The sequence below is a fragment of the Cibotium barometz genome, chromosome 33, assembly GCF_041138505.1.
Source record: "Cibotium barometz isolate CiBa-2024 chromosome 33, ASM4113850v1, whole genome shotgun sequence".
Classification (NCBI taxonomy): Eukaryota; Viridiplantae; Streptophyta; class Polypodiopsida; order Cyatheales; family Cibotiaceae; genus Cibotium; species Cibotium barometz.
In genome coordinates, this window is record NC_141078.1 from 47,853,630 (window position 1) to 47,869,942 (window position 16,313).

Below are 16,313 nucleotides of genomic sequence, written 5' to 3' on the forward strand. Positions count from 1 at the left end.
CGTGGAAACTATGGCAAAATTTTATCATTAGAAAATGAAGGTTTGTTTATAAATTAAATTTTATGCTAAAAGAGGAACTTTGAGTATTCTCATTTTATAGAAAATGAGGGAAAAACTATGGCATAATTTTTATCATTAGAAAATGAAGTTTATGCATAGATTAATTTTTATGCTAAAAGTAGAATTTTAAGCATTCTCATTTCATAGAAAATGTGGAAAAGTTATGGTAAAATCTTTTAGAAAATGAATTTATGCATAAATAATTTTTATATTAAAAGTGGAATTTTGAGCATTATCATTTAATAGAAAATGTGGGAAAGTTATGAAAAAATTTATATCATTAGAGAATGAATTTATGCATAATAGATTTTATGCTAAAAGTGGAGTTTTGAGCATTATTCATTTACTAGAAAAATAAAGAAGGTTACGCACAAATTTTCTAGATTCATTCAATTTATGAGAATTATGGAAATGATTCATTTAGATAAAAATGAATTAGTGTTTATGCTGAAAGAAGAAATATGGGTATAATTGGTTTTGTAAATCCCATGAGATCGTATGCATAAATCTTTTATTCAAAAGGAAGAATATTGAGCATATTTTACTTTGGGAGAATTGAGAAAAGAATGTGAAAATATTCATAGGAATGCATCGAGAAAACATGGATAAAATTTTAATCAAAAAGAGGAATCATGAACACATTTAACTTTTGGAATTATGAAGTATGCGTCTAGAATCTCGAGAAATAGAATCTTGGATACATTGTGAACGGGAAAAAGATTTCCTATAAAAACGCTTAGAATGTAAAATACTTGTGTGACTGACTTATTCTTAGATTCCTTGGGGAAGGAACCTATAATTATTGAAAGGATCGAGGATCCAAAAGTAAACGAAAACTTAGATTTAATTAAATTGAGTCAAGAAAAAGTTGCCTTTAACTGAGTCAAGTAATGGCCGAAACTTGGAAAGTTATGTCAATATGAAAAGTAGAGTAACTGTACTTTTAATCAGGTTGATTGTGGGATAAAAATTCTGATAATTGGATCAAGGAAAGTTGATAATCAAACCTGATTCGCTCAAAGCGAAAGAGACCATCCTGTTTGTAAAAATCAGATTGATGTGGTAAGGATGATGTGGGTGATGTGCGAAATAATGTGGATTGATGTGTGGAATGATGTGAAGTGATGTGGATTGATGGGGAATGATGTGGGTTGATGTGGAAATGATATGCGTTGATGTGGAGTGATGCAAAGTGATGTGAAAATGATTTGGGGTAATGTGGATGAATGTGAAAATGATGTGGGATGATGTGAATAAATGTGGAATTGATGTGGGATGATGTGAATGGATGTGAATTGATGTGGGATAATGTGAATGGATGTGAATTGATGTGAAATGATGTGATGTGAATGGATGTAGAAAAATGTGAAATAACGAGAAATGACGTGGAATGATATGGAATGATGAGAGACGATGAGGAATGATGTGAAAGGATGTGGAATGATAAGGAAATATGGGAATTTTGTTTGGAAATTGTAATTGTATGTGAAACCTATTTTTAAAGATTGTTTTACGTTAAGAATGTTGGGGGAAGCATTTTGACTATCTTGTGGAATGAGGTCGTTTTGGGGACCTAAGCGAAAAATGATGCAACAGCAGCTGATGGAGAGTCAATGAAGGACATCTCGCGTGGTAAGATCGGCCGAAGTCTTGACCAGCCTCGATTCGGTTAAAATGGTGAGCTTCTAGTACGGTGGATGAGGGACTAAGGAAGCAGCCTATGAGTGAAGTGCTAGGTCACCTACGAAGGAACCTAGAGGGTGCTGACCATACGATGCTCGGGCTTTGGGTCGCCTAGGATACCCACGTGTGCCACGAGGAAGAAAAGGAGTTGGAGTTACACGGGTATGGATCTGGTTGATTTGCCTTGCTGGTCCTTAAACGGATGAGTTCATGGCTCTTTTAAATGGATTTTGTTGGTTGATCTAGCTGGTTGATCTAGCTGATCTTCAAATGGAGAGTCCATATGGATTTCATGAGATTATTCTCTTGGGTACTATGGGCTAGGAACTATTGAAAAGGCCCCTGAGTGAAGTACTAGGTGAGCCTAGAGGGACTGACCAGGTGGTGAGCATTCTGGTTGCCGATGATGCCATAGATACGCCGAGGAAGAAATGATTGGAAATTGGATTTTATGGTTGGAAAGTGAAAAAGTTAGAAATTGGACTGGAAATGGAATACTGAGGATAATGATCTAAACATTGTGGTTTTATTGCAATGATGTTTTGGAAATAGTTAAGTCTAAGAAAAGGCAATTTCATATCGAGTGTGTGTAAGTGGTGTGTCTATTTAATTTTTGCATGAGAGCCGGCTAGGGGGCCTGGGAACTCTTTTCCATGGTACCCGGGACAAAACATAACCAAAATTTTATAATGGATCCTATCAATACAGTGGTTGGCCGGTCGGCTAACTCATGGGATTGGATGGGGTTAGGCTGGATCGATGGATTCCTATGATAAAATTCAATTCTGTTCAAGTTACGATAGTTGAAGTAAGTCACAGGAAAATCCTTGTTCTATATGTGACCCACGGGTTCGGTCGGAATACAAAGGATAGTTAAGGCCCTTGACTACATTAAAAGATTTTTCCTGGAGAAATCGCCTATGCTTTCTGGGCGAGGGAAGTTTTTTTCGGGTTCGGTTTTGGAGGAACCGCCAGATTAGTCTCTTGTTCGGATATTCGTTGGGCGAGGCCCCGAGTGGGAAGCTCTGCCCTGTGCGCAAGGTTGCTACTTTCACTGCCAACACTCCAGAGTTCCATACGCAAAGGGGACAGTGGTCTCACACCTTTGGTGCATTCCGGTGTGACAATGGAGTGAGGACGCGAGATGGAGGAGCTAGCACACTCACATGGGAAGTTATATTTACGGCTCTAAGGCAAAACTCAATGGCACATGCTTTATCAAGGCTAAGGTAATCTCTTGACTTGAACAATGTTCCTTATTTCTCTAAGTATACATCTATGTATACCTATAGTTCTCTTATTCTCTATGTATATTAATAGATCTTATATATTTTATGTTTTTTATAAAGATCAACATAGTATACTATTTATGATTGCACTATGTATATTCTTTGTATATATATTAATTAATACTACACTAATCATCTATGTGACCTCATCACATGCATATTAAATGTCTAGACTCTCATGTTTATTAAGTCACTTCTTTGTATCATACATATACATCATAAAGTCTTGACATAAAATGTTGCATTTAATAGAGTTCATGATGGAGTCTGATAGAGTTTTAAATGGATTCATTGAGTACACTATGGACTCTACAATAAAAAAACAATGATGGACAAAAACACAATGTAAATCATTGGAGGAGAAAAACAATGCAAATACACAATTTTAGAGTAGCAACGAGATCAAAGGGAATGATGGAGACACCTATGGTGAGATCAATGATGCATAGGAAGAAGTGCTCACATTTTTTTACATTAAAACATTCTACCCAAGGGTAATAAAGTTGAACAATAATAAAGAAATGAAAAGGGATGAAACAAAGCACTAAATCTGATCTGAAGCACCCGTATCATCAAAGGTGTTGAGGTCACAAAGCAGAGCAAGTACTAAGAAATAGAGTCAATCCAATAAACAACTCAAACTTGAAGCAAAAATGATGAATAAGAGGATGAATCAACACAATTTGCAACATATGCAGAGTGTAAGTAAGAAACCAACACATGCAAGAGTGTAAGTAAGAAACCAACATGAGACATCAAAGCAGAGGTAGGAATAAGCAGAGGGCAAAGAAGTAGAGAAAGGAATATAATTGTAATAGCATAACTGGATAAGACAAGCCACATTACACCATCATGCACATTTTGGAGGATGTGTAAAAAATAATGGGAGGTGTGGTGTACAATGGCACATGTTCTCAAGAGTGACAACCAAGTGAAATGACACAAATGTAGACATCTTGTTGAGAGAAAAGAAAGAGACTAGTAAAGATGATTACATATAGAATGGGTGCCCATCACCCCTTTTTAGACACATGGGCGGTACCTCCTATAGGGCTCACGTGCCATTATGCTAACTAGCACATGTCCATGTAATGTGCGAAAATTTGGAGGATGAACTTTGGCTGGGCAAAGATGTGTTTTGTGCTTACTCTATGCGATCTGGTGAGCAGGGCAGCTCTCATAACCACCACTACTCATGCCCAAGGCATGGGGAGGAAGGGTGCCTTGTAACCAGCCTACTAAGGACATGCCTAGGCTGTGTGTAACCAGCCTACTAAGGACATGGGTAGGGTTTAGAATGATGAAGATGATTAATGATAAGGTTTTATATACGAGCGCGCGGCATACGTAGGTAGTCTTTGCGCTTCATTTTAACGCCTATACCTGCCGCAGGCAACGCATTTCTCAAGGAAAAGCCGGTCAGAACAGAACACACACACAGAACACTCAGACTTCCATCGTGGGAACCCAGAGAGAGAGAGAGAGAGAGAGAGAGAGAGAGAGAGAAGGGACAGGCGGCCTTCGGGCCGCTTGCGGATGGGGGCAAACTGGCTTCTTCAGGCGGCGAAGTGCTGGTCGTTTCATCCAGTGTGGACGCGGGCATCACTATGTGGGACTTGGGCTCCGGTGCAGAAATCACCCACCTCAAGTCATGTGCTTCCCCCCGCAACGCCCTCGCTTGTGTTGGGCGCCCTTTCCTGGCCGCCTCCCAGGTGCCCAAACCTGGTTCTTCATCAGCTGGTGGCGCTGTCTTCCTCTGGGCTTGGAACAAGGTTAGCGATTTGATTCCATTGTTCATTTTTATGCATTTTTTTGTTATATATTTAATTCTTTACTCACGCAAATTTTGGTGGCTGCTTGTTACCACTGTGTATATATATATGTATGTATGACTATGTATGCACGTTCATATGTATGTATGTACAAAGACATGTATGTGTATGTTATGCATGTATTTGTATAATCATTTCCAGAATATATACATTCCATAGTGGCCAGCTTGAGAAGCTTAGCTTTCACTTTTTTTTATAGATTTAAACACACACACACACACACACACACACACACACACACATGCATATTATAATTTTGTGAACCCCCAAAATTTACGTTACGGTCTAATTGAGGCAATGTGGTTTGAGGTGTCCTTTTGCTAGGACTAGTCAATTTTATTGTTAGTTGTTTTGGTTGGATCCGCTAACTATTGGAGACACTATTAAGACCCCTTTAAATCTAGACTTGCTCTATCAAGTGCTCAATTGTGTGCTGTTCAGCATTGGGTAGAATGAGTCTCTTCCTTGTTGTTCCAAGTTCCAAGTTCCAAGATAAGAAGGGGTGTGACCTGCAACCATGAATGCATGTATCATACTACTTGGGAAAACAATGAGAGTCTTGGCCATTTGTTAGCTTTAATTGATAAAAGGGACAGAGGCCAAAGTGATTGCGAGGATTAGTATGCATGCTTATAAAGAGGTTCCAAGTTTTTTAGGCATGAGTCTTTTCAAATGAGTAGTTTGAGAAAAGATAAAGCATGTCTGGACATCAATGGAGGTGTTAGCCATTGGCTCTCGAAAGTTCTGGTGTGAACAAACACTTAACACCCGGGCTACCAAGTGTTGGCTTGGGTTTTTTCTAGTGTGAACACACCCTTGGTGTGTTGTTGGGACACTCATCCCTAGGTGTATAGTCATTATTGTGAGTACTTCCCAACGATATTGTTTTCTCTCTCTTTGTCTACCTGCATGGCTCTATGTGTGTGTGTGTGCTTCCATTGCCTTAGCCTCCTCCCAACATTGATATTAGAACCAAAAGGTTGTACTTAGGTACCTTGTGCATCGAAGCTTGTGAAGCACACCCTCACCATTGAGAAGACTGCCCACGTGTGACCTCAAGCTCACGACAGTCAGTTCAGGCCCTCGAACAGCACGTCAGAGTTCGCACCCGCCCTGCTTTTTGGCACCACCCTACACATGATGCCTTGCGTAGCCTTGTAGCTGACTATAGCCAATGCCCAAAGTCAACCGTCACCTGTGTGCTCTACCAAACTGATCCGAAGCGCCACTTATGCCAAAGGCCTTACCCAAGCACCAATTTAAGAAGCCCCAAATTGATTTGCGCCTCCGCCGCACTAGCAGCGCCCGCTCTGCCGGTTGAGCGGTTTGCCATGCCGACGGTGTCACCATTGCAGAGCCCCATTTTTAGACTCAAAATTTTTTAACCTGTTTTTGCTTATTGGTATACCTCATCATTTTTTGAGTCTCCCGAGCTAAAAAACTCTCAAATCGGAGCCCATTGAGGCCATCAAATCCCCTCAGCAAATTTCCAGCTTCTCCAAAAACAAAGTTGAATTGAGCCGTGAGATATACTTGCCTCTTTGTATCAGATCCGCAATGAAGCCTGTGTAGCTTATCTCCGGAAAAAGCTTGACACAGAGCATATGACCAAGGGTGATTCTATGGATTGATTTCTCACTGGTGTTAAGGATTTGCAAGAGCAGTTAATCAATATTGATGAGGTGATACCTGACAGTTCACTTGTTTCTACGCTTCTCAATGGTTTGCCTGAATCCTATCAAGGATTTACTACCACTCTTCAGCTCTTGACGAAGAGAAATTCAGATTTGTACACATTTGATGATTTGGTAGCTCTCTTGTTACAGGAAGAGTAATCCCGGTCCAACTAGAACAACATGGTTGTTGTAGATCAAGCTTTTGCTACCTCTTATCACGGTAAAGGATAATTTGGGACTGGTAGCCTGGTTCTAGTGCTAAGCTTAAGGGCAAAGCATAAGCCCATTTAGATCCTCCTTACTTGCCCTCAGAGAACAAAACTTGATGCTAAGGCTATTAAATGCATTTTTGTGGGTTATGGTTCAGAGAGTAAAGGCTACAGTCTTTATGTGCTTGGTATAGGCAAAATCAATGTGTCACAAGATGTAATTTTTGATGAATTTGCATCTCAACCTATGCTTTCATGTCAAAAACAGCCAACTATTGGGCCCATGGATGTGTTTGATTCTTTGCTACCATTATTTGGTACATGTGCCAATGCTTTAGAGCCCATTTTGGCTCATAATCAGCCCTCAATACCTGCTGTTTTTCAGCACAATCAGCCTGCAAATCAGCCCCATATTGACCCTCGTGTGCCACATGTTGACCATTTGTCAGCTTTAATTGATAAAAGGGACAGAGGCCAAAGTGACTGCGAGGATTAGTGTGCATGCTTATAAAGAGGTTCCAAGTTTTTGAGGCATGAGTCTTTTCATATGAGTAGTTTGAGAAAAGATAAAGCATGTCTGGACATCAATGGAGGTGTTAGCCATTGGCTCTTGAAAGTTCTGGTGTGAACAAACACTTAACACCCGGGCACTTTTTACCAAGTGTTGGCTTGGGTTTTTTCTAGTGTGAACACACCCTTGGTGTGTTGTTGGGACACTCATCCCTAGGTGTATAGTCATTATTGTGAGTACTTCCCAACGATATTGTTTTTTCTCTCTTTGTCCACCTGCATGGCTCTATGTGTGTGTGTGTGCTTCCATTGCCTTAGCCTCCTCCCAACATTGATATTAGAACCAAAAGATTGTACTTGGGTACCTTGTGCATCGAAGCTTGTGAAGCACACCCTCACCATTGAAGACTGCCCACGTGTGACCTCAAGCTCAACGACAGTCAGTTCAGGCCCTCGAACAGCACGTCAGAGTTCGCACCTGCCCTGCTTTTTGGCACCACCCTACACATGATGCCTTGCGTAGCCTTGTAGCTGACTGTAGCCATTGCCCAAAGTCAACCGTCACCTGTGTGCTCTACCAAACTGATCCGAAGCGCTACTTATGCCAAAGGCCCTACCCAAGCACCAATTTAAGAAGCCCCAAATTGATTTGCGCCTCCGTTGCTCTAGCAGCGGCCGCTCTGTCGGTTGAGCGGTTTGCTATGCCGACGGCGTCACCATTGTAGAGCCCCATTTTTAGACTCAAAATGATACCTGCCCCCTCAGAGAACAAAACTTGATGCTAAGGCTATTAAATGCATTTTTGTGGGTTATAGTTCAGAGAGTAAAGACTATAGTCTTTATGTGCTTGGTATAGGCAAAATCAATGTGTCACAAGATGTAATTTTTGATGAATTTGCATCTCAACCTATGCTTTTATGTCAAAAACAGCCAACTATTGGGCCCATGGATGTGTTTGATTCTTTGCTACCATTATTTGGTACATGTGCCAATGCTTTAGAGCCCATTTTGGCTCATAATCAGCCCTCAATACCTGCTGTTTTTCAGCATACAGATGGTTGCTGCTCTTGGGTTAAAGCCTGAGGAATTGCGTTGGACTTTCATGCAGATCCCATCATTGGGAAGCTTCGCATACAGATTCAGGGATATTTGGATCATGAAGACTTCCTTGTGGCACCACTTACAGGATGTGATGTGTTACTTGGGATGCCTTGGCATTACTGTTTGGATCCCAAGATTTTGCACAAAGAAAAGAAAGTTATGTTTTCTCATAGGGGTAGGGAAGTTTGTATTGATGCGGGTATACTGGGAGTACCATATTCATTGTAAGCCATATATCTATTTCAAAGGCAATAAAGAAATCAGCTTGTTCTTACTTGGTCTTTTTGATAGAATGTGCAGCGGAAGAAGGGAAAGTGGAAACACAGGAGAGAGAGTGAGAGAGAGAGATGGAGAGAATACACAGGTGAACCTGCTCTCAATATCATCACCAAAAGGAATACATGTCTCGAGCAAGAGGGGAGAACCTCGTAAGTGAGGGACTGCAGCTAGACAAGCTAGACAAGCAATGCTAAGCAGTGAAATATGAGGGAGGCATGCCGGCTATATATACTACTACATGTAGGCAGCCGACTGGAGCAAAAGAACCTCCATGACTGGGAAAAATACCCAGGACAATAAATGGGGAATAAATATGGGTAAAATATAAGTGAGGGGTGACTAGCCCCTTAGACTAACATGGTCAGTCCTAGAGGCTAAAATAGGACACCACAGCAAGTAGGGGATGATGTCTAACACCCCCTCTCAGCACCGGATGCTGAGCAAACTCCAAGAAGCTAGAGACGCCGTCCTCGATCAAAGATGAAAGACTGCAGAAACAAGTACCAAGAAAGCTCCTCAGCAACTTAACTACAAAAGTAACAAAACAAGCTACCAGGTACACCGCTCCTCTGGAAGAAAACAACCATATAGGCTGTGACGTGCTGCTCCAAATAATGGTTCCAAACCCAAGTGTAAGAACACTCCCCGAAGTCGAACGTCGTGTATCTAGCCTGGAGAAGGCATGAAAAACCTCATAACCAACCAAGATCAGATCCTGTATATAATCAATCCTGGGAGAAGCAAACTACTCCTCACTGGAACCCTCAAAAGAAAGAGTCAATCTGCTCCAACTCTATACAAAGAGTAGCCAAATGCTATACAAAAGCATCCTCTGAAAAGGTCGGCATCGCAAGATGTAAAGACTCTGTAGAAAAGATGGGCTCCATTTGCTCAAACTCCATAACATGAGTCGCCCAATGCTGTACATAAGTACACACCACTGAGATGGGCATCGCAAGATAAAAGGACTCCACATCCCTCTCTGAAAAAAGATATCGTTGGACTGATATAAGCCCAACTTGATTCTGATCCAAATCCAAAAAACTCTGGAAGTACCACTGTGCCCTAGGCACGGTTAGCAACAACCACAGATCCAAAGCATCCCACTGGGTCCAAAAAAGCATCCTCCAAAACAACAAGCCTGCAGAACTGGCAAGGGGAGGGGCATCCTCAGAAGCATCACAAAGAGATGCAGAGATAAGACTCCTCACAATGAGGAAGGGAAGCAGGAATATAAACTGCAGTGGTAACAAAGTTCTCAAAAGCATCATAGATAGCAGAAGACTGTTCCAGAAGTAGAACTAGATCCCAAGAATCAGCAACAAATAAAGGATCCATGTGAAAGGATCACACCGCAAAGGGCAAAACACTCTCCTTGTTCTGCAAATACTGCAAAGAACACAAGCTCGGACTGCTCAGGATCCTTGAAAAGATCACTGCTCTCCTCCAGAAAACTGGAAATTCTTGTCACAGAAGAAAGTCTCCACAGATACAAAACAGCTCCCGAAATTGATCCTCAAGTGAAGTAGCTAGAGAAAGGCCCCCTCTGAGTGTAGAAAACTCCTGTGGGAAGCAAAACGCAGCCAAAACACTACTATCCGGCAAAAAATAGCACTCCACCGCCAATAGAAGGCAAGGAACATTTAGAAACCGGAAAACTGTGTAGGCCAGGAATAAAACACAGTTTTGATGGGAGAAGGAAGGGTTAGGTCATGTGGGAGACATACACAGAGAAACAAGGGAGAGAGAGAGAGAGAGAGTTGTGGGGATAAGTCAACTCATCAATAGCATGAGTGTGTGACTCCCCTATCACACATGTATATTGCACTAGTACACATAGTGCACTTAGTACATTAAAAGTACTAAGTGTACTATGTACTATAACTTATGGGCTTGTACACACTATAAGGGTGGGCATAACGCCTTTACCCCAACAACCTCCCACTTAAAGGCAAAGTGCCCTTAAGTAAAGGAAAAGAAAAAAAATCAGCATGTACATGATAATATACAAGGCCATATCAAGGCTGAAATTGGCCTCATCCAATGCCCATCAAGTGTCTGCAATGAGCAAACCGCTCCGGAGGCAAACTCTTTGTCAACAGATCAGCCGGGTTGTCATCCGTGTGAATCTTAACAAGCTGAATTTGCTTGTTCTCTATCACCTCTCTGATGAAGTGATACTTCACATCCACATGCTTCGTCTTTGCATGAAAGACAGGGTTCTTTGCCAACTGGATGGCACTCTGACTGTCACAATGCAACAATGGAATATCCCCTGTATAGCCCAAATCAACCACTAACCGAGATAGCCATAATGCCTCCTTGCAAGCCTCTGTGGCTGCAATATACTCGGCCTCTGTAGTAGATAAGGCTATGCACTTCTGCATCCTGGATATCCATGACACAGCACCTCCTGTGAATGTAAACACATAACCGGTAGTAGACTTCCGGTTATCTGGATGACCGGCATAATCCGAATCCGTGTAACCATGCACTAATGCATCCTGTTTGCCAAAACAAATGCACAAATCATGTGTGCCCTTCAGGTATCTCATGACACCTTTCACTGCTTCCCAATGCTTCTTGCCAGGGTTGGCCATGTATCTAGAAACCACTCCCACTGCAAATGCAATGTCCGGCCTAGTAGCAACCATGGCATACATGAGACTGCCACATGCTGAAGCATACGGAATCTTGGCCATATCAGCCCTGTCTCTATCTGACTGTGGGCTGTCCATAGCACTGAGTTTCACATATGGAGGCAAAGGAGTACTAGCTTTCTTCCCCCCGTCCATAGCACTGAGTTTCACATATGGAGGCAAAGGAGTACTAGCTTTCTTCCCCCCGTCCATATTGAACCTCTGCAAGACTTTGCCAATGTATTCCTTCTGAGACAAATACAACACATGCTGATTTCTGTCCCGAAGTATCTGCATACCCAAAATGTGATTTGCATCACCCAAATCCTTCATATCAAAGGTTTGATGCAGCCTCTGCTTCAAGGCATCCATCTCTTTACGAGATTTCCCGGCAATCAACATATCATCAACATACAAGATGAGGATCAATAGACTGCCATCCAAAGCTTTTTTGGTGTACAAGCAGTGATCTATGTCACTTCTCCTGAATTTTTGAGATTTCATGAATGTATCAAATTTATGATACCATTCCCTTGTTGCCTGTTTGAGCCCATAAAGACTCTTTTTCAGCTTGCATACAAGCTTCTCCTTTCCACTTACTGCATAACCCTCTGGCTGTTGCATATATATCTCCTCATGGAGATCACCGTGAAGAAAAGCAGTCTTCACATCCATCTGAATCAAGTCCAGATCATCATGTGCAACCAAAGCCAACACAGCTCTAAGTGTGGTCATTTTGACCACTGGAGAGAAGATCTCCTCAAAGTCCACACCATATTCCTGCTTAAAGCCCTTAGCCACTAACCTGGCTTTGTATCTTGGCTTTGCATCTGGTGCAACTTTGAGCCTGTATACCCACTGCATGGCAAAACCTTCTTGCCTGCAGGTAAATGCACCAACTTCCATGTTGCATTTTTGTGCAGAGAATCCATCTCTGACTTCATGGCACGCTCCCAAAGAGCCTTGTCTGCCCTCTGTAAAGCCTCTTTATAACATGAGGGCTCCCCACAGTCAGTGAGCATCAAGTAGTCAACCCCTGGAACAAACCTGTCAGGGGCTCTGGAGGGTCTAGTGGACCTCTGTACCCAATGACCATCATTTGCAGGTTGCTGTCCAGCCTGCATATCACCCATTGGTGGCTCCTGTTCTATGCCATAAGGCTGAAATATCATGCCCGGTATTTCTTCTAACTGTGGTATATCCATAGGGATATCTTCTGCCATCTCTGGCTGTCCATTTCGACCATTTTCAGCACCATTTAAGGGCTGGTTTTCCTGCTGTAATGGCTGATTTACAGCCCTTGGTTGTTGTCCATGATGTCCATCATCATCAAAGATGACTCTGCCAGGCTCCTGTTGCCTTGCAGGCTCCTTATACATGCATGTTTCATCAAAAATGACATCATTGCTGCGTATAATCTTTCTATTCACGGGATCCCAAAGTCTATACCCCATTTCACCTCTGTCACCATATCCTAGGAATATGCATTTGTGAGACTTAGGATCAAGTTTGGTGCGCATTTTCCTGCGTATGTGCACGTACGCAACGCAACCAAACACTCTCAAGTGCTTGTATGACGGAGGCTTCCCTGTCCATACTTCTTCTGGCACTTTCCCACCAAGCCTCGTGTTAGGTGACCTGTTTATAAGGTGAACGGCTATCATAATAGCTTCAGCCCAAAAACCATGAGGTAATGCAGCATGTGACAACATAGAACGGACCTTCTCTTGAATGGTCCTGTTCATCCTCTCTGCTGTCCCGTTTTGTGGAGGATCATAAGGAGTAGAGAGCTCCCTCTTGATGCCTTTAGCATCACAAAAGTCCTGAAACTGTTTGGACATATACTCTCCACCATTGTCGGAACGCAAAGCTTTCAGTGTTTTGCCAGTTTGATTCTCAACAAGAGCAACAAACTTCTCAAACACTGAGAATGTATCACTCTTCAAACGAAGAGGATAAACCCACACCTTGCGTGTGGCATCATCAATAAAAGATACAAAATATTTTGCCCCTCCCAAAGAAAACTGAGGCATCTCACATACATCTGTATGCACAAGCTCTAACTGAGCATCTTTCTGTCCAAGAGCTTTCTTGTGGGGGCACTGGAGTTGCCTGCCATAAATACAATGCTCACAAAACTGAAAACTTGAAAACTTTAGAGAAGGCAAGTAACCCAAACGAGACAATTGCTCCATTTCTTTGACACTCATGTGTCCCAACCGGCTATGCCACATAGAGATTTCCGGCAGCTCGGTTGCATTTACATTAGCATGGTCACCTGCATGCATAAAGTAAAGAGTGTCCACCTTAGAGCCTCTGGCAACAACCAGTGAGCCCTTACTAATCTTCCACTTTCCACGACCAAATGTGGTAACATAATCAGCATCATCAAGCTGTCCAGTAGAAAGCAGATTCTTCTTGATCTCAGGCACATGCCTGACATCATGGAGCATAAGTTGTGAGCCGTCTGAAAATACAAGCCTTACATCACCTCTGCCAAGAATCTTGCATGCATGGTTATCACCCAAATAAACCACTCCTTCATTGCCAGCAGTATACCTGACAAACAAGTCTTTGCAACCTGTGACATGAAAGAAGGCACCTGAATCAATGATCCATGAGTGCATACCATGACCACCTGTAAGAAGTGAATGGGCATCAAGTGAAGAAGTAAATAGGACCTCATCCTCACTGCCACCTGCATGTGACACATTGATTTCTTCAATCTTGACTCCACTTTTGCCCTTTGGCTTTACATCTTTGGCTTCATCCTTCTCTTTGTCTTTGCCTTTTCCCTTTTCTTTTTGATCATTTTTCCATTTGTAGCATTGCTTTTTAATGTGTCCCTTCTTGCCACAATAATGGCATTCCAAATCCTTTTTGGAGCGAGACTTGCTCCTTCCCCTTTCTTGGCTTTTCCCCCTTTGCTGGGATCTCCCACGTGCATTCATTGCATTGGACTTTCCAACAGAGTTGTTTTTCCTGTTCATCTCTTCTTGAAGAAGAGCACCCTCAACATCTGCATATGACAGCATAGCATTCGAATTGCTAGTGGCTGTCCTGAATGTGTCCCAACTCTCTGGCAAAGTGCATAACAGAAAAGTGGCTTTGAACTCATCGTCCATTGCCAACTTTTGATTTATAACTTGGCTGACAATACCATTAAACTCATTGAGATGGGCTGTCATAGATGCCCCTTCCTTCATCTGAAGACCTATGAGTTTCTTCAACCAATACACTTTGCTTGAGGCACTTTGCTGGGCATACAAGTCCTGCAATCTCTGCCACATTCCCCAAGCTGTCTTCTCTTCACGAATGCTGAAAAGTAATGAGTCTGACACAGACAACATGATAGTAGATCTTGCCAGCTCATCCATATCTTCCCACTCTTCAGCAGTAAGAGAAGCGGGCATTACACCCCTTTCTTTAATAGGCTTGTGCTGCTTTTTCTGGAGCAACACATTGTAGCACTGGGTTTGCCAAATATCATAATTATGCGAGCCTTCAAGCTTCTTGATGTGAAGCAATGAAGAGCTCTCACCTGTGGTTGCCATAGCAAAATGCAACCTGTAAATGCCTGACTCCCTGCAAAATGTGCAAACACTGCACCTAAAGCACACAAAGTGCTCACAGTTGTTCTCCCAAGCTTTATCTCCCACTGCGGAAGCACAAATGCAACTTTTCTCCCACTTTATGTGATGAAAACACCAAAATCTGGTTGCTGCAGATTTTGGACAGCACCTTAAATGTGCTCTTTTGCCCTTCCAAAGTACTGTACAGCAGTACCAAGTGCTCACCAATGATGTACCAAACCTGTCCCGGCAAGTACAGCGGCTGAAATTGAACCTTTTGGTCACTCAAAACAGTGTACAGCCATGCCAAAACATGCACAAAGCTGTGCCAAATCTGTACCAGCAGGTACAATAGCAATAAATGCTCTCCTGGCTGTCCAAATGAGTAAAAATCAGACTTTTACAGTCCCGAACATTGCATACAACAGTCCCGAACAGAAATTGGGCAAAAGCCCCTTGACTGCAAGCTGATTTTTGAGGATTCAAGGCATAAATGTCTTGCCTGCTGCTTTGCCAAGCTCAACAAGCATACAAACTTGAAAAGCCCCTTGATTTGAGATCAATTTCTGATCATACATGGTACATTGACGCACATGAAGGCATCCAGAGTGTTCACGATGCTTCCCCCTGGCCACATATACATCCAAATAATGAAAGCCCCTTGATTTACAGGCACATTGAGTGCTTGTAAGGCATCAACACATTATCCACAGCATCAAATGCGATTGCCTGCATGCAAATCAACCAAATCGGCACAAAAGCCCCTTGATTTGCACTGCAATTTGCTGCAATTCAGCAGGGCAACCAGCAGAGCAGAAGAGGGAGGAGAACCTGGTGATCAAAGCTCTGATACCAGTTGATGGGAGAAGGAAGGGTTAGGTCATGTGGGAGACATACACAGAGAAACAAGGGAGAGAGAGAGAGAGAGAGTTGTGGGGATAAGTCAACTCATCAATAGCATGAGTGTGTGACTCCCCTATCACACATGTATATTGCACTAGTACACATAGTGCACTTAGTACATTAAAAGTACTAAGTGTACTATGTACTATAACTTATGGGCTTGTACACACTATAAGGGTGGGCATAACGCCTTTACCCCAACAAGTTTTAGATGCTCCAAAATCAGCAAAACGTTGACTGAAATCTGAAATTCAGAATCCTGCTTAATTACCAAACTGCCTCCAAAGCCACAATCCAAACAAGAAACCCCCTCCGCAAGTGATCTGTGTCCACTGGAGAAGAAAACGCAACCAAACAAGGCACTACAAACCTGAAAATTCAGGTCAACCAGTATCCACACCTCCTATGAGGAAAAACGCTGAAGAGAAGGTACCTTCGGGTCCATTAGATGAAGCCCAGTTGAAGGTAGAGCTACTAGCAAGATCGGTCCAGAAAAAACGCAGCAACCATGGCTGCAAATCTGATAGCGCAGAGGTATAAGGGGATGTAGAATGGACTGA

The 16,313-nt window shown here is 42.4% G+C and overlaps 1 protein-coding gene across 2 annotated transcripts in view; it reads left to right on the plus strand.

The window, feature by feature from the left end:
- The first annotated feature begins 4,106 nt into the window (after positions 1-4,106).
- LOC147619667 (protein ROOT INITIATION DEFECTIVE 3-like) overlaps positions 4,107-16,313 on the plus strand; it is a 49,573-nt gene continuing 37,366 nt past the window's right edge. The window contains exon 1 of one of the 2 annotated variants that reach the window (XM_086773355.1): positions 4,107-4,804. In XM_086773355.1, the coding sequence (XP_086629481.1) occupies positions 4,640-4,804 (165 nt within the window). In that variant the 5' untranslated portion in view covers positions 4,107-4,639. The remainder of the gene's footprint in view (positions 4,805-16,313) is intronic. The other variant, XM_086773356.1, reaches the window with a different exon arrangement.